General features: G+C 47.0%; 1 protein-coding gene across 1 annotated transcript; it reads left to right on the forward strand.

The window, feature by feature from the left end:
• Positions 1–24715, forward strand: LOC125118153 (synaptonemal complex protein 3-like). The gene is made up of 9 exons (XM_047764280.1): positions 1–89; positions 380–651; positions 15611–15674; positions 17171–17205; positions 18617–18734; positions 19581–19680; positions 21768–21866; positions 24442–24546; positions 24662–24715. The coding sequence occupies exons 1-9, from the start codon at positions 1–3 to the stop codon at positions 24713–24715; spliced, it is 936 nt and encodes a 311-aa protein (XP_047620236.1).
• The last annotated feature ends 851 nt before the right edge of the window (positions 24716–25566 follow it).

Here is a 25566-nt window from a genome sequence, read left to right on the forward strand (position 1 = left end):
ATGCCTTCAGAGTACCCAAGCTCCGCCTTGCAAGGGCCCTTCGCGCACGAGCAGTCAGAGAACACAGGCCTGCAGGGACGCCCCTCCAGGTTCCACCTCCTCAGAGGACGAGAAGCATGAGCCCGTGAGCCGAGAGCTGCACAAAGGCCAAGCTTGCTCATCAGGGCCGTGGCTTACCGCCAGAGAGGGAACTCTCTCCTGTTCGCTTGCAAACCCGGACGGCCCCTGCCACCCAGCAGGCCAGCTTTCTTTCAGCGATGCTCTACGACCCCCCTTGCCACGGGGAGACCGCCCCCCAGCATCCTCCATGACGCCCGCGGAACCAGGCGCCGCGACCTTAGGGTTAACAACAGCTCGAGGAGGGGCTCTTTCCTTGCAGGCGAGGCCTCCGCCCGCCGTGGCTAACACCCCCGAGGGAAGCCGAGCACCGCGTGCCCCAGGACAAAGTGGAGCCCCTGTTCACGGGACTCGTGTCTGCCTCGCAGCTCGTCACGACCGCACCGGCCTTTGGCAAGCCGGGTGCTTGCTGCCCGCTGGAGGAAGGCGACGCCGACAAGGCACGCCACGCGGTCCACACACAGACTGATGCGCTGGCATCTCGGGAGGAATTCGGGCAAAAGGCTGAGCAGAGAGGGACTCAGGACAAGCCAGGCGTGCTCCGCCCAAACACACGCCCACATGCAGAACAGTGCCAAGTACCTTATCACGGGAAGACGAAACGCACGCAAGGCCAGGAAGGACAGTGCCTAGCATGGCAAACAGACGTATCGTGGCGTGGTCACACCGAGAGAGGGAAGGGGCAGAGGGCTGGACGTGGGTGGTGAGGGCAGAGGTGGCCTTTCAGGTCAAGCCTGCTGCTGTCAGTGCAGACAGGGAGGACACACGTATGCTCACACGGGCACCCAAACCTTCCTTTCCAAGGGTTCCGAGGAGCCAGGAACCACAACAGTGGACGGAAGTGAACCGAGAGAAAGCAAGCCGAGAGAAACGGCACCACACCCTCGTGTTGACTGCAACCAAGAGACGTTCCAAGGTGTCGGGGGGGGGGGGGGGGAGAGGGGGGTTCCTTGGAGTTTGCAGGGAATCCGCAATAGGAGCCCGTTAGGATGCCTTCCTGAATGCAGTCACGCGCCCCTGCCCCTGTGGCGTGAAGGGCCATATTGGGGTAAGCCCGAGAGCAGCAGGGACAGAAGGGAGCGCACCCCCAGCTGTCTCACTTCCAGACCCCCTGTCGCCCTCTGCTTACCCCTCCGGCCGACCCTCCCAGGGGCCCAGACGGTCGGGGGAGAAGGGGGTTGGCAGAGCCCCGTCTCAGCACCACACGGCAGCACACAGGCCTGGAGCGGAGAGACGTGGGGCAGCCTTTCCCCAGGACCCGCTTCCCCTGAAAGCACATCCCTGACCGAGAATGCAATGCTGTGTCCTACAAGGGCTGGCCTTTTCTTTGGCAGCCCAGCAAGGACACAGAAGCCTTAGCATCGTTGGAAGCACCGCTTGCAAAGCACATCCCAAACCAGAGCACACCTAGACCAGACAGAACAACCCGGAACCTTCGGAGAAAGGTGTGCTTCTGTAATAAGGAAGGCGCCGTATGCACCGACCCCAGTTCGCTCCCCCTCGCTCTGGGGAGCGGTGTGATCGCGGGACATTCACCGCACTGTAAGGCGTGGTGCGGTCTCAGGAAATCTGGCCTTGGAGAACATGTTTCTGAACTTGTGCGTGCCAGCTACTCAGGGTGAGCACGACCTCACCCCCGCCCCCGGGTTCCACAGAGCTCCTTCAGATCCTCCTCCAGTCCCAGCCAGTCGTCCCGTCTGCTGACGGCAAAGGGTCTCCCTCGCGCCGCACACACACAAAACATTTCTCTCCAGGTCGGTGTGTAAAGGGTGAGTCAACGTACATCTCTGAGGGTTCCTGAGACAGACGATCCTCGTGAGGCAGAGGTGTAGGAGGAGACATGCTTGGGGATCTCTGCTTTCAGGAACTCTGGTGACAGTGCCCTCGCACAACAGGTGTCACCCTAGGATACTGGAACGGGGCTGGGGTGTGACAGGTCGGTCGTTCAGCCACCTTAGCCTGTCCCCCGCCAAACCCCCGGAGGAGGAGCGGCCATCCTCTCTTGTAAAACAGGACGGGTTCAAGCTCCTGACATCCCAGTGAAGACCCCCCCCCCCCCACTGGCACCACCCTCCACACACTGGCGCCCCCTCCCCCCCCCCCCCACACACACAGACTCACGTGGATGGCAGGTGCCGACTAGTGTCGATGTGTCTACACTTACTCCATCTCTCCCGTCTGTAAATCTCCTTGTCAAGTGTGTCTGCCTCCAGGAAAGAGTGGCTTACCCTGGTTGTCATGGGAACCAGGATGTCAGCACAACATTCCCCCTGATGTTGGCTTTCTATGGAAACCAGGAAGTACTGATGCAGCAGATGCAGAGCGCTGGCCTCGCTCTCGGCCAGTTCCAGCCGGCCGACCAGGCCAGTGAGGGAAGGAAGGAAGAAGGAAGGGAAAACCAACAACGAGGCTACTGTCGGCAAAAGGCAGTGTTCTCATGGCCCAGGCGGCGGGGGCAGGGGGCTTTCACAAAATGGACTGTGGACGGAGTGAAGCAGAAGCACCACGAAGCTTGTGTTCTCCCTTGGGGCACCCACTCTTTAGGATCCAGGTCCCCGGAAGGAGCCCCTTGCAACCTGCCAGGTCACAGGAGGCCAGCTGCACTGGTATCGGTGGGCTTTCCAGGTCTCTCCTGGGGCCGTGCACAAAGCCCTGGAGAGGGCAGGAAAAGGTGTGCGGGCATAACGCACCTGGATGCCGGAGGGATGCCGGCCGGAAACACGGGTTGCGGTGGACCAAGAGTTTACCTGGAGGCAGAACTCCGTTCTGCCACGGGTAGAATGCGGTCGCGTCCACCTCTGGCTGTCTTGAACGGTGCTGCCAGGAGCACAGGTGTCCTTGTGGTTTTCGAACGCCTGTCGCAAAGTGGGGGGTGGAGTGGGACGTATTCCTAAGAGTGGAGCCCCTGCATCCTACACAAGTTTGGTGTCGAAGCGTTGGAGGAACCTCCCCGCCGTTTGCAGCAGCCACTGCACACGATGCGATGTCAAATTCCGACCAGCTTCCCATTCCTCCTCCCCGTTCTCCACAACGCCTGTTAGTTTCCTTCTGCTAAACTTGAGACCTCTCCTGGGGTGGGGGGCCCTCCCAGTCGTGATGGTGGTTTGACGTGCGTTTCCCAAAGGCCAAGGATGCTGGGCACATCATCGTGTGACTGCTGGCCGTCGGCGTGACTTCTTTGGAGAAAAAAGTGCATTCGGATCCCTTTTCCGTTCGTAGGGTTTCTTTGTTGTCCCCTGGCTGGAGGTGCGAGGGTTCTTCACTGCATCCTGCTTACTAGGACTCTCATCCGCTGTGTGACATTTTCTCCCGTTCTGTAGGACATCTTTTCTCTCTCTTGAGAGCGTCCTTTGATGCAAACGTGATTTTCACGTTTTGACCAAGTCCAACTTATCTACTTTCTTCTTTTGTTGCTGTGCTTTCGATCCCAGGTTTAGATGGTCAGAAGACGTCCGTAGACCTTTTTCCAAAGAAGACATACTCATGGCTAGGAGGCTTTTGAAAATATGCTCAACATCACTAATTATTACAAAAATGAACACCAAAACTATACTGTGTTACTACCTCAGCCTGGTCAGCGTGGCCGTTATTAATAAGTCTACAAAAAAAAAAACAAAACAAACAGAGTGCGTGGAGAAAAGGGAGACTTCCTACACTTTTGTTGGGAATGTAACTTGGTACAACTGCGATGGAGAACAAGATGGAGTTTCCTTCAAAAACTAAATACGGGAATTCCCATCGTGGTTCAGCAGATACAAATCTGACCAGGAACCATGAGGTTGCAGGTTCGATCCTCGGCCTCACTCCGTGGGTTAAGGATCTGGTGTTGCCGTGAGCTGTAGTGTAGATCACAGATGTGGCTCGGATCCCGCGTGGCTGTGGCTGTGGCATAGGCTGGCAGCTGTCGCTCCAATTGGACCCCTAGCCTGGGAACCTCCATATGCCGTGGGTTTGGCCCTAAAAAAAAAAGCAAAAAAAGAGCCCCCAAACCACTAAATCTAGAACTAGCATATGATCTAGTGATCCCACTCTTGGGCATATATCCAGACAAAACTTTCATTCAAAAGAGACACCCACCCATATGTTCACAGCAGTAGTATTTGCAATAGCCAAGACATGGAAGCAAACTAAATGACCATCGACAGATGAATGGATTAAGATCTGTTACAAGTATACAATGGATTACTCCTCATCCATACAAAAGGATGAATTAACGCCACCTTCAACCACATGGATGGAGCTAGAGGGTCTCATACTAAGTGAAGTACGTCTGAAAGAGAAAGCCAAACGCCCTATTACGTTACTTACATGTGAAATCTAAAATATGGCACCAATGAATCTGCCCCCAAAACAGAAACAGATTCACAGACATGGAGAATAGACTTATGGATGCCAAGGGGTAGGAGAGAGGGAGTGGGATGGACGGGGATTTGGGGTCTAGCAGATGCAACCTATTACATTTTGAAAGGATAAGCAATGGGATCCCACTGTAGAGCACAGCCAACTATATCCAATCTCTTGAGACAGAACATGATGATAATATGAGAAAAAGAACACCATGGATATAATTACATATCTATGTACACGCGCGCGCGAACACACACACACACACACACACACACACACACGCACACGCACACACACACACACACACACACACACCTGGCTCACTTTGCCAAAGTGAGACCAAAACAAAGAGCTCAAAAAAAAAAAAAAGAAAGAAAGAAAGAAAGAAAGAAAGAAAGAAAGAAAGAAAGAAAGAAATCATCATCCAATCCGAGGTCATGAAGGTTTGCTCCTATGTGGTATTCTAAGAGTTTCACAGCTGTAGCTCTTATGTTTTGGGTCCATTTTTCATATAGGGTTACTTACATATCCAACTTCACTCACTTGCATGTGGATTTACAGTTATCCCAGAAGCACTTGCTGAAGCACCTTTTCTTACTCCATTAAGTAGTCTTGTCACCCTTATCAAATATCAATTGACCATAGACGTAAGGGGTTTATATCTGGGCTCTCCATTCCAATCCTTTGGGCTCTATGCCACAAGCACATGGTTTCAGTTACTGTAGTTTTGTTTTAGTGTTTAAAATGGGGGAAGGGTGATTCCTCTGACTGTGTTCTTCTTTAAAATTGTTCCGGCTATTTTAGGTCCCTTGGAGTCCCATGTAAGTTCATGGATTGGACTTTATATTTCTGCAAACATAATGATTGAGATTTTATGGCGATTACCTTGAATCTGTAGATCACTTAGGGATTATGGTCGTCTTACGTGTCCAGTCTTCCCATACACGAATATGAGATACTTTCCATTGATTTAAGTCTTCTTCAGTTTATGTTAGTAAGGGTTTGCCGTTCTCGGTAGAATGATTTTCACCTACGTTGTTAAATGCGCTCCTCTTGTTATTTTATTCTTTTCGACCCTCCCTTCAGTGGAACTGCTTTCTCCATTTCCACTCAGATTTCCACTGTGTATATATGTACACATGATTATTTTTTTGTTTGTCCATCTTGTATTCCACAATTCTCCTGTACTTCACTATATTTTTTGTGAGGGGGAGGGAGTGGGATGGACTGGGCATCTGGGGTTAGTAGATGCAGACGATGGCCTTTGGAGTGGATAAGCAATGAGATCCTGCTGTGTAGCACTGGGAACTATATCTAGGCACTTACGGTGGAGCATGAGAATGGGAGAAGAAAAGCATTTTTCTGTATTTTAAAATTAGCGCTAATACGCATTTTTTGATTCCTCAGGATTTTCTCTACATACGTCATGTTACCGGCAAACAGAAATTTTGCTTCCATCTGACTTTGATAGATAAGTTTTCTTGCTGGAACACCCTTTTCAGTGATGCATAGAGACGGTGTAAGTCGGTATCCTTGTTTGGTTCCTGATCCTAGTGGGAAATGGTTAAGTTTTACACCACTGAGCATGACGCTAGCTCTGGGCTCCTTCTTAAGTGCCTTTTTTTTTTTTTTTTTTTTAAATCATGTTAAGGTATTCCTTTCCGATCCTAGTTTGTTGAGCGTTGGTATCCACTCTGCCAAGCTCTGCCTAATAATTTGAGAATATTTCCGTTAGTTTTAAAGTGATTACTGATAAGGAAGGGCTTTTGCCCTATTGCTATGTGTTTTCTCTGTATCCTACCCCCTTTCCCTTCCTCAATTCCTACGTCACTGCCTTCTCTTGTGATTGAGTGTCTTAGTCTACCATTTTGCTTGCACCCTCACGTCCTGGGGATTACAATTTACATCTTAACGTTACAACAAAATTTTAAACTAATAACAGCTCAGTTTCAATACTATACACAAATTATGCTTCCTTACCCTTCTGCCCCTTCCTTATGATGTTTTTCTCACAAAATACATCTTCTTGCGCCAAGCAGCATAAATGCATAATTTTTCTTTTATTCTGTTGACCGTATAATCACCTAGGAAAAAAAGAAGGAGGTATAGACCAAAAATGCAATACTATTGGATTTTATCTTTACCCATGTGGGAATCTTTGCTACTGTTTTTTATTTCTTCCCATGATTTTGAGTTACCTCTGGTGTCCTTCCATTTTAAGCTCTAGGATTTCTGGTATGGCAGTTCTAATAGGGACGTTCTCCGGACTTTGGTCTCTTTTGTGGGTTTTTGTTTGTTTGTTTTGATTTTTAATGTGAACATGTCTTGATTTCTCCCTAATTTCTGAAGGGCAGATGTACTGGACATAGAAATATAGGGTGACAGGTTCCCTTTTTTGCCGTCATCACTGAAACTCTGTCATTCATTGCCTTCTGTGTTCATGGTTTGTGAAGAGAAATTGGCTGTTAATCCTACTGACCATCCCCTGTACTTTATGAGCTTGCTATTTTGCAGACTCAGTAGTCACTCGAGTGACACTGCGGCGTGTCAGGTTCGAGACAGCGTGTTAGTCTGCAGCGAACTCTGCTGAAATTAAGGGAAAAGCAGTGGACGGAGAGTGTAGTGATACAACATGCTGGAAAGTGCTATGTGTTTTATAGGGGAAGATGGGTTGTCGGGGGATTTACGATACGGTAGGAATCTCGGGGAGGATATGGGCATCATTCTAGAAGTGAGAAGTTCATAGTAGAAAGGTTTTAGAGTAACGGCTATTTGGGCGTGATGGAGATTTCTGTAGTTGGGTGAACCTAACCGAGCCTGCATGTAGTTCAAGGCCTGGATCCTGGACATGGCTTGGTTTGCTTCCGTTTTCTTTTTGGAAAGGCTGGGAATGAATGCTGGCATCTACCTCACAGGCTTATGGTGATGAAAGGAGGTGACCTGTGTAACACGTGCAGCACGGTGCCTGGCATATAGCCCAGTCTGGTCAATGTCAGTGATGATGACAGTGACAATGAAAACTTTGTGTAAAAGATTGTTATCCAGGCTAGGGTGGGATTTCTGGCCCAGGCATCAGGGTCAGGCAAATGCATTGCCCTTACCTAGCGAATGGTATGTGTTCTAACTTAAAAAGTGATCCTTGCCTACTCTGTCCCCAAAAACATATATATCCTAAAATTATTTCAAAGCATACCGCAAAGTACACAAATCGTGACTATCAGATTCAATATTCAAAAGTAAAGTATCATCAGCACCCAGGTGAAAGAAACCATTTAGGAAAGAAATAGCACCAATAGCCCAGAAACTCCTCAGAGAAGAGAAGAAGAAGTTGGAACATCATCTATCTCATCCCAGGTAGTCTAGACAATGCTGCCACTGAAGCCTGGCTCAGGTATCCCAAGAGAGAAAAGCACACCGCACTCTCCCCCATGAGAAGCCCCAACACAGCCCTAGCGCAATGAGTCCAGACATTTCCTGGAGAGTAGACCCAACACTTGAAAATCAGTGCATTTCACCACATCAGCAGGGCCCAAAAGAGGAACAGTGTGATACTCTCAGCAGATCTCTGTTTCCCCAGCAGGGATTTTAGTGGAAATTTTCAAACACACCAAAAAGTTGGGAGAAGAGCCGTATAAATTCCTCTGGAACAATTATCAAGGTACTGTTTTGTGTTTCATTTTTCTCTGTGGATATAGTTTAAAGTAAGCCCCAGACCCTTAAAATCCTCTTCCTTCCTTTTTTTCTGTTTCCTCTCTCTTCTTTTTTAACCCCTTAAGCTCCCAGACATCCCTTACAATTTAATTAGGACATTGTTCTCCATCTGAAGACGTAATGTGCGTTGGTTCCGGTAGACTGTGAGCCCTGGTCCTGACCACACCCTTTGTTAGCCACATCACATTTCCCAAACATGCGGTGCACTGATTTGCCTCCCATACCCTTGCAGGTGCCACTCTTATTGCTTGGACCATCTTTTCCTTCTTCATCCACCTGTGAAACTTCTCCTCACACGTGAGGAGCCATCACCAAGAAAAATTCCATGCACCAAGAAATTCTCTAAGAGCCAGGCTCTCATCTTGAGTCCTTTGAGTCTGTGAATAAGGAAACAAAGCAGTTATTTAACACATAGACTGCCAGGTGGCACCAACGAGATTCTGTACCACAGGCTACTAAAAAAGAAGGCGAGTGTTTTGTCATCAATACAGGTGATTAGAGGGAGAAAATGGACCTGAGGGAGGGTCTCTATGGAGAGGTGCCAACAGTGTGCCTTCCTAAGGACTACGACTGAGACAAGTTACAAAGTCTTGGTATACGTGTTATAGAGTATAGATTGGCTGCTGGGGCACAGTCTCCAGCCCTTTTTCAGACTATGATATGCTTTTTTTCAATAGCAAAAAGCCAAGATGATAAAGAGCCATCTTAGGAAAGTTTGGCCATGAATAAAGAAATGAGATGATACACTTCAGTTAGGGTCACTTCAGGAAAACGCAGCTCAATGATATGACGATAGAATGTGCAGTTTTGTAGTACAGGAAGGGATCTGGGAGTCCACTGTCCCTCACCCAATACGTTGGTGTTTTCGCACAAATCAAGGAAATGCTTAAGGCCGCGTAAGGAAGACAATTATAGAGTTATTCAAAGGGAACAGAGGAAACGGCAACCTGTTACTTGAGGCAGGCAGTGTGAGAGCGTGATCAGAGTCAATAAAATCTTGAAGGCTTTGTCCAACTTTGATGAAAGAAGGAAAATGTACAATAACAACAGAAAAAAAAATAGCAGAGCAGGCAGCAAATTAAGGCGAGTAGCAAAGTAAAAATGCTGTACGGAGACTCGGTGTCTCTAACTATATCCACATAACTATATCTTCATCTGTCTATAGCTGCATCTCTCTCTAGGTGCATGTCTACCTATCGCCGTCTTTGTAGAGAGAGAAGGGTGAAGGGAAACAATACCCCCAATATAAAATGGTGTATTATGTCTGAGCAATGGAGTTAGGGGTGAATACCAGTTCCTTCGTAAATCACATCTTTACAAACATTGGTACACTGAAAATTTATTTTTATAATTGGAACAAAGAACTAGTAGAAGTTAGGTCAAGTTAAAGTGTCCCATGTGAGATGATTAGTGGACAGCAGGCTGCTCTGCAGAAGTCAGCTAATCACTGACTTCTTCCCCAGTTATCCCATTTATCATTGAAAACTCGCTGATAATTCATTCATGAAGACTGAAAACTCATTAAATGTCCCGGGTACACTGGTAAGAAATAAGAAAGTCGGGAGTTCCCGTCGTGGCGCAGTGGTTCATGAATCCGACCAGGAACCATGAGGTTGCGGGTTCGGTCCCTGCCCTTGCTCGGTGGGTTAACGATCCGGCATTGCCGTGAGCTGTGGTGTAGGTTGCAGACGCGGCTCGGATCCCGCGTTGCTGTGGCTCTGGCGTAGGCCGGAGGCTACAGCTCCGATTGGACCCCTAGCCTGGGAACCTCCATATGCCGCGGGAGCGGCCCAAGAAATAGCAACAACAACAACAACAACAACAAAAGACAAAAAAAAAGACAAAAAAAAAAAGAAATAAGAAAGTCGGTGTGGCGGTCTAGAGATAAGAGTCATCCACTGCCTGTGTTTTCATCAAGTTGGATGAGAATGAAAAGGATTAATTAATTAATCCTTAAAATTAATTTTACCCTTACAACTTTTATACGGAAGGCTCTAATTTGGCCCTAGAAAAGCTGAGAGATGATATAATTCAATCTCGATCATTTGTCAGGCAGATACTCCATTCTTGTCCTTTGTTATTTCTTTCTTTCTGTTTTTTTTTTCCCTCCTTTCTCCACATTTTTGATCCTTTAAAAAATATCCATAGACTCTTGTTTGCGAGACCAAGGCACCAGTGTCAGGAAGCCAGCAGATGGAGATGTTGAGCTGCCTTTGTGAATGTCAGCCAGTCCGCCCCTCCTTAACAAATACAGTGGTTCCAACCTGAGTGGGGTTGAGAGCAGCCCAGAATTGACTTACAGTACAGATTCAGGAGTTCCTGTTGTGGCTCAGTTGTAACGCACCCGACTAGCATCCATGAGGATGCAGGTTCAATACCTCACCCCGCTCAGTGGGTTAAGGATCTGGCGTTGCTGTGGCTGTGGTGTCGGCTGGCAGCTTCTACCCCCGCCTGGCCCGGGAATGTCCATATGCCACGGGCGGGGGGAGCTAAAAATAAATGAATACATAAAATGCAGATTCCCAGTGCTCACCCACAGAGTTGATTCTGTAGGACTTGCACAGGGTCACGAAGTCTGGATTTTCTTTTCTTTCTTTCTTTCTTTCTTTTTTTTTTTTTTTTTTTTTTTTTTTTTTGGCCATGCCTGCAAGATGTTGAAGTCCCTGGGCCAGGGATCCAACCTGCACCACAGCAGCAACCAAGCGACTGTGGTGATGGTGCTGGATCTTTAGGCCCCTGCAGCACAAGAAAACACTGGAATCTGGATTTTAACACACCCACTCCCCTGTGACCCTGATGCAGCCTGGCCCGTGCATCACACCTTGAGAAACTGTGATATAAATGGTCATTGCACCCTGGTGGAGCATATATGGAAATGTTAAGAGAAAGAGTATAAATTGAGGAGGGAGCTGAGGAAAACCCAGTCCTGGGGAGCCCAGTCATCTAAGTTCCCACTGGAGGGGGCAGCACTGCCAAAGATACCGAGGAGTGGCCAGAAGGACAAGAGGATAACAGGAGAAGGTGCAGTCATGGAAGCCAAAGGAAGATGGAAAGAGAGGAAAGAAAAACAGGGAAATGGCCCATAGTGTTGAATGCCGCTATGAATTAAGTGAGATGAGGGCCAGAGAATACCCATTTGATTGGGTCACGTGGAGGTCACGGACAACTTCTGGGTGAGGGCCATTTTAAGAGATAGGGGGCCTATGTTGGCTGACAGTAGGTCAAAGAGCACGTGGGAGGTGACACAATGGAAGCAACAAGCATAGACGGGTCTTGGTAGACCTTTGCCTGCTAAAAGGAGAGTGGGGGCAAGGGTAGATTGGTTGGGAATAGGGCCCAGGGACAAGGAGATTTGAGACTGGGCAAATGCTCATGGGGGCCGGGGGGGTGGAAAAGAGAAAGAGAGGCTAAAGATAGAGGACGGAGAGAAATGATGGAGAAAATAGTGGACAGTGCAAGGTCCCTGGAAGACAGGAGGCCATGGGACCTAGAACACAGAGGCGGAGCTCTCTCTCTCTCTCTCTCTCATTTGACAGGAAGACAGATTGGGTCCAGATGCAGGTGGTCAGTAGGCCTGATCGCAGAGGTTCTGGGGGTTCCCGTCTGAACTATTTTCTCAGAAAAACAGGAGGAGGGTGAGTTGTTGAGCATGGCAGGGGAAGTTGTGATGGGAGGTTGCGAGACCGAAAGTTGAGTGAAGTGACAACGGTTGAAAATGGCAAGTGGGGAGAATAGGTTGACCCGATGGAAATGGGATAACTGGGGGTATTTTGAGGTCCTAACTGAGGCTGTCAGTCATCAATCCAAGGTGGTCAGTGTTGGCCACAATAGGTAATTTTCTGCACTGTGGCAAGGGCCAGTAAAGAGAAAGGAATTGGGGTTTTCAGAGACTTTACCTAACGAAAGCTTGGAAAGCTCCAGACATTATAGGGAAGGGAGGGACTGAGATGCTAGACATTGACTCATGAGGCGACAAGGGGGCTCTCGGATAGAGGAAAAGGAAAAGGGCCAGGGGAGTGGAAGTGCTGACGAGGCTGGCAAAGAGTACACTGGGGACACAACACTAAAAGTGGGCTGGAAGGATAGGAGGCAGTGGTTCAAGTTCTGGATATCTGAAGGAAAGACTTGGAAGATGGAGCAGCTTCAAATGTGGCCAGAGGTTGAGGCACTTTGAATGGAGTGCAGGGACACGTCCTTTTAAATGAGGCCACCTAAGGAACCGAGGGGCCAGAGAGTACGGTCAGGGACCGGGTTGAGAAAATGTTCCAAAGTGTTCAGTGAAGGAAGCTAGGTGACCAACATGCCGACGGGAAGGCTGCTTCAGAAGGTTTCCTAGAAGATTAGCTCTGCAAATTATGCCTTTGGTTCTTTTAAAGATAATTTTTAAACTATCGGTTAGCCATATACAAGCCGGCCTCTTGTTAGGGCTTTCCAGCATCATCCAGATGTGAGCTCTACCTAAGGTACCGAACAGATGTAGTGCAATCTCAGTACAGATATCAAAAAGTTCATTTTTTCCCCCGTGGACAGATCAAGATGATATGATTCCTCTGGAGAAATACAAGAATAGCTACAAAAATGATGAAAGGGAAGAGCTTTAAAGGAAAGTTGGCCCACACGCTATTACACTATACTTCAAAGCCCCTATAATTAAAACAGTGTGGCTTTGGAACATGAGTAGACTGACAAACTAATGGGATGTAGCAGAAGGTCCAGACCTGACCAAATAACGTATGGAAATCCAGGATATGGTAAAGGTAGACAAAGTGGACATTTTTCTAAATTAGGTGATCGTGAGGAAACCGTTCGCTATTCGATTAATGAGGATGTGAAGACTGAATTTCCACACGGGGGAATAATAGCAATCGGATCTACATCTGACATGAGCAAAAAAAAAAAAAATCAGTTCGAGATGAATACAGATTTAAAAATGCAAAATAAAAACTTAAAAGTACATAAGAAAATGAAGGGGAGGGATGTTATGATCTCAGAATAAAGCCAAAGTTATTTTTAAAGGCACAGGGAAACACAGGTGCAACGATTAATATCTCAAATAGATAAATGACTTCAACAAATTTATGAGAAAAACATTCTACCAAAGAAAAGAGTGGCCAAACCAACCTAGTGAGATCTGTTATGGAAAAGGAAATTGAAATGGCCAATAAGCATTAAAAAAAAAAAGAGAGAGAGAGAGAGAGAGAGAGAGAGCGCTCAACCTTGTCAGTGACTGGAGACACGCAAAAGACGGTCCCCCCTCCCGCCCCCCACCGCACTGATACGTAATTTTACACCTACTAAAGTGCTAACCTTAAGCAATCTGATTACCCCGAGTCTTGGGTGAGCATATGGAACAGCGAGCCCTCAGCCCGCCCAGGCAGGCATAAGTGGGAAGCTGTTCCGCCGTCCTCACCCATCCTATGACCTAGCCACCCCTCTCCCTGAAACTCTGCACAGCACGCTGCACCTGGGCCAGGCGTTAGGATCGTCCTCGCATCGCTGCTTCTAAGGGCTGGAAAGTGGACACCCTCCGGGTGTCCAGGGACAAGAAAACGGAGGAACGAGGGGACGAGTGGCTCCACGGGGGCCCAAGGCACAGCCGGGAGAATGAAAGCACGGTGGCTGCAGGTGGCACGTATAGATACTGTTGGTGACACCACGTCGAGTAAAACGAGGAGGGGGCAGGAGACCACAGAGAATGCGATCCAATTTACGGCAAAAGCCAGGCAAAAGCCAGGCAGACAACCCCACAGCGGGCCAGGCTATTTGAGGATAACATGCCAGTGTGTGTCTCTCAAAGAGGAAAACCAAGTTCGTGGAGGGGCTCCAGCAGTTACTCCTCTTAGCAGGTAGCATCTCGAGGATTGTCTAGGTACAGTTTCAGGTCATCGGCACACGATGACAGTTTTACCTCTTCCTTTCCAAGTTGGATTCCTTTCCTTTCTTTTTCTTCTCTGATTGCCGGGGCTGGGACTTCCAAAACCGTGTCGGGTGGACAGGGGAGAAGGTGGACGTCCTTGCCTGGTTCCTGATCTTAGAGGAAATGCTTTCGGGTTTGCACTGTTGAGAATGACCTTAGCCGTGGCTTTGTCGTATGTGGCTTTGAGGATGTTGAGGTGAGTTCCCTCTGTGCCCACTTTCTGGAGAGTTGGGGTTTTTGTTGTTGTTGTTGTTGTTTGTTTTTTTAATCAGAAAGGGGTGTTGAATTTTGTCAAAAGCTTGTTTTTTCCCCTGCGTCTCTTGAGAGGACCATATGTTTTTTCTTCTTCACTTTGTTAAGTGGTGTGTCACACCGACAGATCTGCGGATGCCGAGGCATCCTTGCAGCCCCGGGATAGGTCCCACTTGACCATGGTGTAGGATCCTTTTAATACGTCGTTGGATTCAGTCGGCTACTGTGTGGTTGAGGATTTTTGCATCTATGTGCATCAGGGATCTGGGCCCGTGGTTTTCCTTTTTTTGGGGTGTCTTTGTCTACTTTTGGTATCAGGGTGCCAGTGGCCTCGGCGTGAGCTGGGGAGTGTTCCTTCCCCCCCCCTCCCCCCCCTCCCCCGCAACGGTTCGGGAAGAGTTTCCGCCGGGTCGGTGTTAACTCTTTTCTCTGAACGTTTGCTAGAATTTGCCCCGTGAAGCCATCTGGTGGTGGACTTTTGGCTTTCGGAAGTTCACCTTGGGGCACACCTGAAGCCAACACCCCATTGTCAATGAACCCTACGGCCATCAAATCAAGTTCAAGGTAAATAAATCAAAGATGAAGACCCAAAGCTTGGAAACGGAGGGGTGTGGTTTGCCCAGAACACCGGGGAGGGCGGCTATTCCTCCACAAGGGGGCAAGGTGAAGGGGTGAGTGGGAAGGACCCCGGGCGGGGACGGGTAAGGAAACGGGAACGTCCCTGTCAAGGCGAAGGTGGCGGCGTGGGCACCCAGGTGCTCCCTCCGGAAGCCCTATCCTTCTGCGCTGTCCCAGGAAGACAGCCACCAAAAGCGCCTTGGAAGCTGGCAGCTGGAAACGCCCAGGGCAGGTCCGGGGGGCCTTGGCACGGTGCCCAGGAGGCCGGCCCCTCCGGGGGGGCGTGGCTCGGCCGAGGCCCCGCCTCCCGCATGCGCACTGCGAGGGCCAACCATCGCAGCTCCCGCCCAGGAGAGGCCTGCCCGCACCTTCCACGCTGAGGTCGTCTGAGGAGCGTCCGCCTGTGGAGGTGGCGTGGCCGGCGCGGGCGATGGCGGGAGGGACAGAGGGACCCTCAGCGAGGCGGCCCGGAGGGGGCCGCGGCCCGGCATAGCCATGTGGGGGGGGGGAGGGAGGAGGGGGGCAGATGGGGGAGGGGCGGGGCCTCCTCAGACCTGAGGGGAGCAGGGCGTGGGGCGAGTGGGGGTGGCCAGGCTGACCTCGGAGGCGAGGTGTCCACCGGGCCCCCCACGGGGCTCCCTCCCACAGGCCCGGACAAGGCCCCTGAGGGCCGGGCCCCTGAGGGCCGGGCCCCAGGGCCGGGAGCAGGCCTGTCAGTGCCCATGTCCCGGGAGGGGACGGTCTGATCGGGGGCGGAGGGTCCGTCCCCTCGCGTCTTTCCTTCGTGGCCGGCCGCGGAGCGGGACGGTCAGGTGCCGCGAGATCGTCCTGGGGTGCAGCGGGCGTGTGGGGAAGGTCCCCGGCCTGCCGGTGCCAGGGCAGGCGCAGAGCGGTTGACTCCGTGTCCCTGCGGAGCCTCCGGGCCTTGTCTTTGTCCTGCTCCTGCCTGAGGTCGGGCCTCCAGCCTGACACGTGGTCCCTGGGGACCCAGGCACCCAGGGGAGGGGTGGCCTCTGTCCCGACGTGGAGCCGAGCGTCTGGCAGAGGGCGCCTGGCCCTCAGATGTCCACGGGCAGGGCTTGGGGGGGGGGGAGGGGTGGGGGCGGGGGGCGCCGGTCCTCCGTCGCAGCCCTTGGGGGAGGGGGTGTGTGTCACGGTCACCCTCCGCTTTGTCAGCTCCTGGGGCAGCCAGAGCCCGCGCTGGTCTGCAGCGAGGACCCTGGCCTGGCGCCGCTCCTTGACCGTGTGCCCGTTTCCTGAAGCCTGCGCTCCCAAGGTGCAGCAGAGCTGTCTCTGCCTCTGAAAGACACCTGGCCATGGCACCTGCTGCGAGGAGGCGCCTGAGGAAGCCTGTGCGCGCCCCCCCGATGGAGCCTCGGGGGATGGAAGTCCATGACGTTGAGGGACAGGAGAGCAGAGGGCCGAGTGGGCCAGAGGGTGTCCCCGAAGGTACCGTCTCCCCAGACACCTTTGCAGAGCGCAGCACACGTGTCCCTCGGGTCACTGCTTCTCAGTCCTCCACAGGTAAGCAAACAGGGAAATCCACGTGTGTGCAAAGCCGGGTCCCGTCCTGGAGGGTGCCCGCCTCACCCCCCTCACATCCCAGGCCCAACCCGGGGCGGCCATGCAAGCTCCACAGCCGCTCCTGCCGGCGCCCCCAAGTCCCTCGCGCCGGAATAGCTGCTGGGAGCTCCCCCGTTCCCTGCGACGTTCAGCCCTGAAAGGCTTGTGACAGTGTCTTCCCAAAGTGGCCCTGGTCCCTGACCTCACGTCGTCTGACCTGCACGTAGGGGGATGCCTTTCCTATGTCTGCTTTAAAAGCTTCTGGGGGGGGGGGGCGGCGGGGGCGGGGGCGGGCCGGGGAGCACAGAGCCTGAAACCCTCCACGGCGAGGCCGCTTCTCCGTGAAAGCTGATCAAAATGCCCCGCTTCATTTTAAATGCTTGCCATTTGTACTTCAATGCAGGAAACAACCCAGCTACTGATAACCAGGGGGGCATAAGTCCTTCTCCAGGAACCTCTGAGGACGACGTGGGGTAATGTGTTCAAAGTACTTTTTGCTTGCCCAATAAGGTTCTGTAAGAGAAGTAAAGGTGGACTCTGGTGACCAGTACCATATGTAAAGCACTTGGCGGGACACAGTTCTTCCCGAACAAGCATGGTATTTTGGGCACCCTTATTTAAAAACTTAACGTAATTTCTTTACAGGAATGAATTACGGAATATGTTGGAAAGATTTGAAGGTAAGCTGTAGAAGGTGTTGCAGTTAACCTTTATAACCTTTGTAATATGAGATGTTAATGCCTTGTTCTCAGATTCAGGATTTTCCGTAAGTATTTAGTGTGATTTGGTGTCACAGACGTCCTTAGTTTCCCTTTTTATTGTGGCTGTGGAGAGAATGGTGCTCCCAGTGGTGAGGTAAGAGCGATGCTTTTATTTTATACGTGGGGGCCTTTGATGACCGGTGGCGGGGGTCTATGAGAAGAATTTGGGTGAAATAATCTTTTTCCCACTTGGCATCTCAGAGGAAACAATAGATCAGTTTTAAACATCAATTTTTAAGTGTTCTCCCTCGGGCTACTTACTCTGACTTTTCTGTTTCTTTGGTGTAGAATGTTACACCGAAGCCTGTACAATAAAAGTCTCTGTTGTTGTATTTACAGTAACCGTGCAGTGGAGAACTAGAGACAGCTTTGCTATATATAGCATGCCGGTAGATGTACAGTCTGAAGCGTGAGCTTAAACGTTTAAAATTGTCCTGTCAGGTATCAGTTACGTTACCTGAGTCACAGGAGAAGATGCTAACAAAGAGTCTGAGTCAGTTTTTTGAGTCCTCTGAATGGATCATTTATATAAGCAAGGGGCTTGAGGGTGAACTGTCTCATAAGTTGATTATCATGCAAGATAAACTGGATGTATGAAATATCGGTATAACGGTGCAGCTTGTTATGGTCCCAGGAAAATAACTATTCATGGAAGATCCATAGCATACCATCAGATGCTGAGTTAGGAAAGCCTTTTTAGAAGTTGAAACATTTTACAGATTGCAAAGCTTCTTTTAAATGATGCTACAAGAAAAACCTCTTTTCCCCTTCAAAATGGATTTAGAAAGTGTTTCTGAATGAATTCTTTTATTTCCTTAAACTTGCCATGGTCATTGTCTTTAACTCAAGTATACGTAAACTCCTCATTGACGAAACTTAGAAAAATAATTTTCTTACCCTGCCACTTATGTTGATTTCTCTTTCGGACACTTTAAAAGTTGAATGATGACGTGTGCTTTTCATATCGAGTTCTAACGATAATCCATATGAACGTGCCCTGTGAGTTGGAGGATATTCTATAAATTCACTTTAAGAACTAGCCTTTAGAACTATTTCCTCCCAAGAAAATGAAAGGCTATCTTTGGGATCCTTTTTCCGCAGTTTGGGAAAGAGTAACATTGGTCCCTTAGCTCCTTTTCCATTGCAACTTTTAAAAAAGGTGTGCAGTTATAAACATTAGACTTGAGGTACTAGTAAGCAAAAGATTTCACATAAAGAAAGGAAGCGAATAATCTTGATTTTTGACTGATACGTTTTTCTAAATGCTAATTTTTTCCTCAGTGCTACCAGATCAACATTAAATGTAAATAAATGTGTATGCTTAATGTAGGTGACATTAAAAAGGTTCTTCATGCAAAGAGAAAAAGATTTATAACGAGCACCAATTCTTCTGTCAAAACTATTAACCAGAAAATTGAGCATGTTTGGAAAACCCAGGAAGAGCAAAGGTAACAGACGTTGGTTTTTAGAACCCAGACCTGTGTGTCGCTTCTTAATATTTGTGAGTACATGTTCATTAAAATAATACTGTTACCCTCTCTATATTGGAGTCTCTATTGAAAAGTACATGTGGCCTTGACTCTTAGCTAAGCAAACAATTCCTTTAGTCCTAGAGCCTTGCACCTTCATTGAAAGGAGAGGTATTACTAGAGGTCAATAAAGACAACCTATTTTCTCCTTTCAAACTGTCATTGAGTTTTCTTAGTATTGAAGACAAATTTATATTCATTCTTGGAATATGCTAGCTGAATAAGAGAGAAGTGTCTTTTGAGAGTTAGCTGCCTTCAATTACGTAGAAAAGGCTAATCTTATATTTAAGTAATTTTAAAATGTGCCTTTATTGGGGCCACCATTCTTTTGTGCGGAATCTATTGGTGCAGGGTGCTAAGGAAAGGTGGAATATTCTTGTTTGGAGAGCTTATATGATGTCCTTGTTGAATCTACTTATCATGTCACAACCCGTATGTTATTCAGTAAGAGAAGTTGGGGGGGGGACCCTCATAGGTAAAATGCATTTTGGGGGAATTTTATAATGCAATAAATAAGTCTTCCTTAGTTTCCAAGACCTAAGGCAGATGAGTTAGCATCCCTCTTAGAGAGCTAGGAGCACGTGCTCAAGGAATGAGAGTAAATCATCCATTTTATTCTGCTGTTTCTTATCTGAAGATTTCAGGTGTGATCACTCCTTTCTTCCTTTATAGTATAGTGTATGTCATATCAATTTTGTTTTGAATGTGTTTACTTTTTTTCTTAGAGGTATGAAGTGTGACATTGCTCCTTATGTTATTTTACAGGCAGAAGCTTTACCGCGAATATTCTCAGCAGTTTCTGACTTTGTTTCTGGAGTGGGATATAAGTGTGCAGAAAACCAAGGAAGAAGAGGAAAAACTAGCTGTTGGTATCAGGCTTAGCTTTATAACTAATCGATCATAACCAGGCCCCAAGTCCTCATGGACTAGACCCATAGACCTGAGCCAGGGCCCCATCGCTGGCTCTGTGGCTGAGATTACAGGAAATCAGAGACGTATAGGGACACGCCATACTCACAAAGCCCCCTGGTCTTTACTCCCTCTCTTGGTTGGGATTCTTGCCATTCCAAGTGACACAAATGTACCAGAGTACAAAAGAAGAGTTTCTTGGTTTATCTCAGGAAGTCAGGGGGAGTTTAGCTCCAGACACAGCTGAATGGGCTGGGGAAAGGTTGCTCAGGCAGTGTCTTCTGGGCTCTGTGTCTGTCTCCTAGTAGGCTTTCTCCATGGGTTCTGCAAGACAGAGTCTTGTAATCCTCAATTCGCGACTGGTGTAGTAAACCCCAGTGGACCTAGGCAGCCTTTCTCAGTAGCCCGGCAGGACGTTCCTCTGGAGGACTGTCGGTTCTCTAGTTTGGATGCCTGGCTTATTCCTGAACCAGTCATTGCAGTCAGGGCGTGGTTTACTGTAAATGGACGGGCCCCTATCACAGTGAGGGGTAAGGATGGTGGAAGAGGTGTTGCCTTTCAAGGCCAGAGGAGAAGACCTGGAATTGTTTCCTGACAGCAGGTCGGTACATGCCCTCTTGAGTGAAAATATCACTGCCAAGCAGCATTATAGTCCAACTTAGATGAGTGTCACAGTGGTCACAAATTCAAAGTGAGACCTGGCTGCATGGTTGTGGCTAAGCAGCTGGAGAACTGGATTTTCCAGGGTCAGGGTTAGCTGGGCATGTTGACAGAGTGGAAAGGGGACAAGGTACAAATGCAAGGGCATAGGTGTAGTGAATGACCACGGCTTTAGCCGGGAAGGAGGAGACTGGAGCCAGGGGGTGGAGACAAGGGGCTGTGAAAAGTGTTCAGTTCGATGGAGATGTCCGGTCCTGATGGATTGCTGAGCTGTGGTACAAAAAGAAGTGAGCTACAAGCATAGGGAGGCAGAGGTTGCACACTGAGGGAAACGGGGAAACGGTATAGTGCAGTGGTCAAGACCCCGGGCTCTGGAACCGCAACGTTCGGGATCCAGTTCTGATTACTGGCCATGGAGCCATGGGCAGATTATCTATCTCCATGTCTCCATGTCTCAATGTCCTCATCTGTGAAGGGAGTGTAATAAGAGCACTTGTGTCATGGGTTTGTTTTGAGGATAAATAAATTCCTATATGATAAGTTTACTTAAAATCTTTCGGAGCAGGACCTGACATACAGTTCCTATATGATTTTACTGTTCTTCATGTTATGTAGATTGTCCAGTTGTTGGGGTGGGAGTGATAAAACCTAGGGTAAGAATATGTAAGTGAATGGCTAAACGAGGGGAGAGGACAAAATTGATTTTGAAGATCAGGTCAAAGAACTCAAAGTTTACATTACTGAAAGGTTCATCTGTGTGGACGTCGAATGACCAGCAATTATTACATGGCTGAGTGTTGTTAGGAAGGAATTTTTCTTAATTGATTGCTGTTAAGTAGGGTAATTGCATAGATTTATTTGTTTTTAGTAAAGACATGGTTGTAAAGGCCATTTGTGGATTTTTGAAACTACCAAGAATTAGGACATATGTTTTGAATATGGGTAAGAAGGGAAATTTCCTGTGTTATTATTATATTCCTACTTCTGTCTGTACTACAGTGTGCTCACCACCAAAAATTCAGTTTCCACCCATTGCCATCCATTAAGATTGATTCCCTTCAATGTTATAAACCAATTTTACCTCAATAAAAAATGAATAAGAACGAAAGAGAAAGAAGAGAGAAAAAAAGGAAGGAAAGAAAGAAAGAGAGAAGGAGAGAGAGAGAGAGAGAAGGATCCTTCTTAATGACTGATGGATAGTGTTTTTACATTTGTTCGTTTCCTGGTGGTAAACACAAATGTCCAGGCGTTGTAAAAATTAACACAGAAAATGTTAAAAATATTGATTTAAAGAATAATCCTTTTAACTTAATGTAGAATTATGTTTTGCTAAATATTAAGTGAAGCACATTTTATCTCAACTTTTTTCTTTTATATTTGTAGAATTTGTGTCATGAGCAACAAAAGATTTTTCAACAAGCTAGAATTGTTCAGAGCCGGAGGCTGAAAAAAATTAAAAATCTATATGACCAGTTCTTAAAGGTCTGTTGTATTTGGTAACACAGTGTATTCTTATAAAACCTAGTGTCTGTTTTGAAGTAGACGTTAGATTGTTTCCTAACCTATGGGAACAATATTTTGGTTATACATCTTAAATTCTTAACCATTTTCCATTTGGATTTCCTGTTCCTGGCTTAAAGTGAATGTTAAATTTATTTTTATTTTTTAGGATTTATTCATAGTTTGTGATATTATTTAAACACAGGAAATGGCAAGTTGGGAATATGGCCTAGAAATAGACATATTGTGACTAAAACTGATACTTCGAAGAATCATACTTTTGTATTCAACAGTCAGTTTGGGGGGAGGTCAGTGATAACGATATCGTGGAAAGTAGGGAGTCTATGATTAGGCTCACGTGTCTTTTCTGTTTACTTCACCGGTTTATGTAAAATAGGAAGTATTTTACATGGTGGTTGAATATCATTGAATGATTGACTATCTCCTTTATTTTAAATTGTGTTGTATGGGTGTTTTGTGGCATGTTTGCCTTTAGAATTACTACAGTGACTAAAAATGGCTTTATGTACAAACGTATAATCAATCATAAGAAGCAGCCTGGGTGCCTAACAGTGTGAAACAGTCAGGGGGGCAAAAAGTTTGTGAACTGAGAATCATCCACTGTCCCCTTCTCACGTTAGCATCGTCCTCTGCTTCACGCAGACACAGTCTTCTCTAGGAAGCAATGGAATCCCGGATAGACCCCTTCTTTTTGTGATGGGATGTTCCATGTAATCATCATCTTGCTCAAATACATGTGAATATGTCATTCTTCCAAACGAACTGAGATGGTTTGAGTGAACTAGTAAAAGGGTTTGAAAATAAATATTCTTTAAGAAACATGCAACACGGATATTTTAGAAGTGTTTCCAAGTAGACAACATGCTGTTCTAACGCCCCCTGGGAACGGATTATGAATTGGTGAGAATATCTGATAAAGTACCAAAGAAGATTGCTTGTAAAGGTTATTGCTAAATGTCATTGCTTAGGGTGGTAACTGTAGTGTTGTCTTTGACTCCTTCAAGCCCCTTGTGCTTCCCACTCAGCTATTACTAGGCCCCGCAATTTATCGCCTCTGCAACTAGACTTTAATTTCTTTCTTTGACTTCCCACTGCCGCTGCCCTACCTAGTTCAGGACGTCATCATTCCTTGCTTGCACTGGTTTCTGTCTTCCCTGATTTCTGTCTTCTCCAATCCATCCTTCACCGCTCTGCCATATGATCTTCCTAAAGGTATCCCTTCCCTCCTGAAAACCTGCCATGAGCTTCCCAGTTCAAATCCTCAGGCATTCAAGGTGTCCCCCACAGCAAGACCCTCTCTTTGTAGTTTCCTGTTTGCATTCTTTGTTCCCTCCCACCCCTCCAGATTAGTTGCTTTCCCTGCACTAAGTCACCTTGACCTCCTTGCTTTGCTTGTGTGCCTCCCCCTAGAATACGTTTAATTCCCTCTTTCCTTTATGTTTTGCCAACGAGATCAGAATCAGTCTTATTTTCCACTACACAGCCACAACGTGATGTGCTTCCTAAATTGTTATAGTGTTCTTGTGTTCTTTCTTTTTATTTTTTAGGGCCGCACCTGAAGCATATGGAGGTTCCCAGGCTAGGGGTCTAATCAGAGCTACAGCCGCTGGCCTACACCCCAGCCACAGCCATGCCAGATCCAAGCCGTGTCTGCGACCTACACCACAGCTCATGGCAACCCCAGATCATCAACCCACGGGGCGAGGCCAGGGATCGAACCCACAACCTCATGGTTCCTAGTCAGATTCGTTTCTGCTGCGCCACGATGGGAACTCCCTGTTTCTTTATTGCTTGTTTTTAATTCTTACTGGAATGAGGAAGAGATCGTGTATTCATTTTCTAATTCCTCCACAGCACTTAACAGAGTACTTTATGGGATGCACCAGATCCCTATTTATTGAGTGCATAGTAAAGATTTAGAAAATACATTTGCTTCTCATAACTTGACAACGAGGTAATATTACTGATCACCTTTTTCCCGCTAATGGAATCTTGTTACATTGATTATTAGTCATTATAAGTGCATTGTTACCTGGTGTTTAGAAAGCTTATCAGAGAGTTTTTAAAATTATGACATTTCATGATAAGTGACTGTTATAGTCTTTTTCTCCTTCCTTTCCTCCTCCTCCCCCTCGTCTCCACCTCCTTCTTCTTGTTTCCTCCTCCCTCTCCTCCCTTCCTCCCTTCCTCTTTCTTTCATTCTTTTGTTCATTTGTTCTTTCGTTTTTCTTACTTTCTTTCTTTCTTTTTTCACCCCACCTTGGCCTTAACTGTTTGTGAGCCCATTGTTTTGAGCAAAGTGTACTGTTGTTGTACCTCTATAATAATGAAATTTCTTAAATAATAATATTTGACTCCAATACAACATTTAAAAGATTGCTTAAGTGGGTATTTTGATCTCCATGTATTAGTTACAATATTTTTGGAATAAATAGTGAGCATCCTTTGCATACCGAGAGCTGTTTGACATTTAATTGTGTTTAGAATGTGAGATGAAAAGTGGTGCTTCATCACTGAACTCGCCCTTCTGTTTTAGAGTATGGCGGACTTTGAGAAGGATCACGAACATCTTCTTACTGATGAGCAAAGTGAAGTTAGACAAGGAATGGCCATGTTGCAGGACACAATTGTGATGGAAACTGTAAGTAGTGTTAATATTAAGAACTAAGGAAGGACGTGAGCATGAGGGCATTTTGTTTGCACACACAATTACCTCACTAATATGCAAATATTTAATGTTTCCTTTCCTGAAACAGCAGCAGCAAGAGCTGGCAATTGTTCGAAAGTCTCTTCAATCCCTGTTATTCTGATGGCTTTGAAGAAAAAACTTGAACCTAAATTGTATGATACAAGTGTAATGTTGGCTCCGTCGAAGCACATTGCCATGGGTTTATCATTTGTTTGTTAAGTGTAAGAAACTTTTTCTGTTAACCACCAAATGAATCCTAAATCGTTATGTGGGTAGCAGCAATTCCACAGTTACACGTACTAAGCTTTCAACCCTTTGCTAACAATGGAGATGTTTTCTCCCTAACACTGTCAACTAACTTTGAGCAATTAAGTTCACTTAATTTTAGGTTTTGGCCCCAGCAATTTTGTATCAGTCCCACAAGGTAGAAAGTACAAGTGTGGAATGTTACATACAGCATTCTTCCTTAAGGAAAAAAAAATTAAAGAATATAAAATCTATTTAGTCTGTGCATTCCTTTTTATGTACACAATAGTTGACAGAGCCAATTCCAATGCGGGGTGGGGGATGATTTCAAAGGAAAATGTACTCTATTGCCTTATAAAGACTGTTAAAAACACTTGAGAGTCTGTTTTTGGATGAATTAAACTGCTAAAAATCATTAAGAGAACAGACCTAACTATGTCAATATCAGAGCTGAGACATGGATTTGTGAATATGTCATTTCCACAAAGATATCAAAATGTCTTTTAATTGGTGTTGGTCCACTATTAAATGACACTTGCCCTTAGCCTTGATCAAAAGTATTTCACTAATATCTACACACACTTAACTACTGATGGTTTATGTATTTCACATCTGTCTTTGAAGCTGAGTGACCTAGAGTGCTTTGTTTTCAAGTTTAATATTCAGCGGCTGTGTGGAAAGTTGGTTTTGTTTTCATCTAAAAACTTGAATAATTAATTATTGTAC

Source organism: Phacochoerus africanus, chromosome X (assembly GCF_016906955.1).
Source record: "Phacochoerus africanus isolate WHEZ1 chromosome X, ROS_Pafr_v1, whole genome shotgun sequence".
In the NCBI taxonomy this organism is placed as follows: Eukaryota; Metazoa; Chordata; class Mammalia; order Artiodactyla; family Suidae; genus Phacochoerus; species Phacochoerus africanus.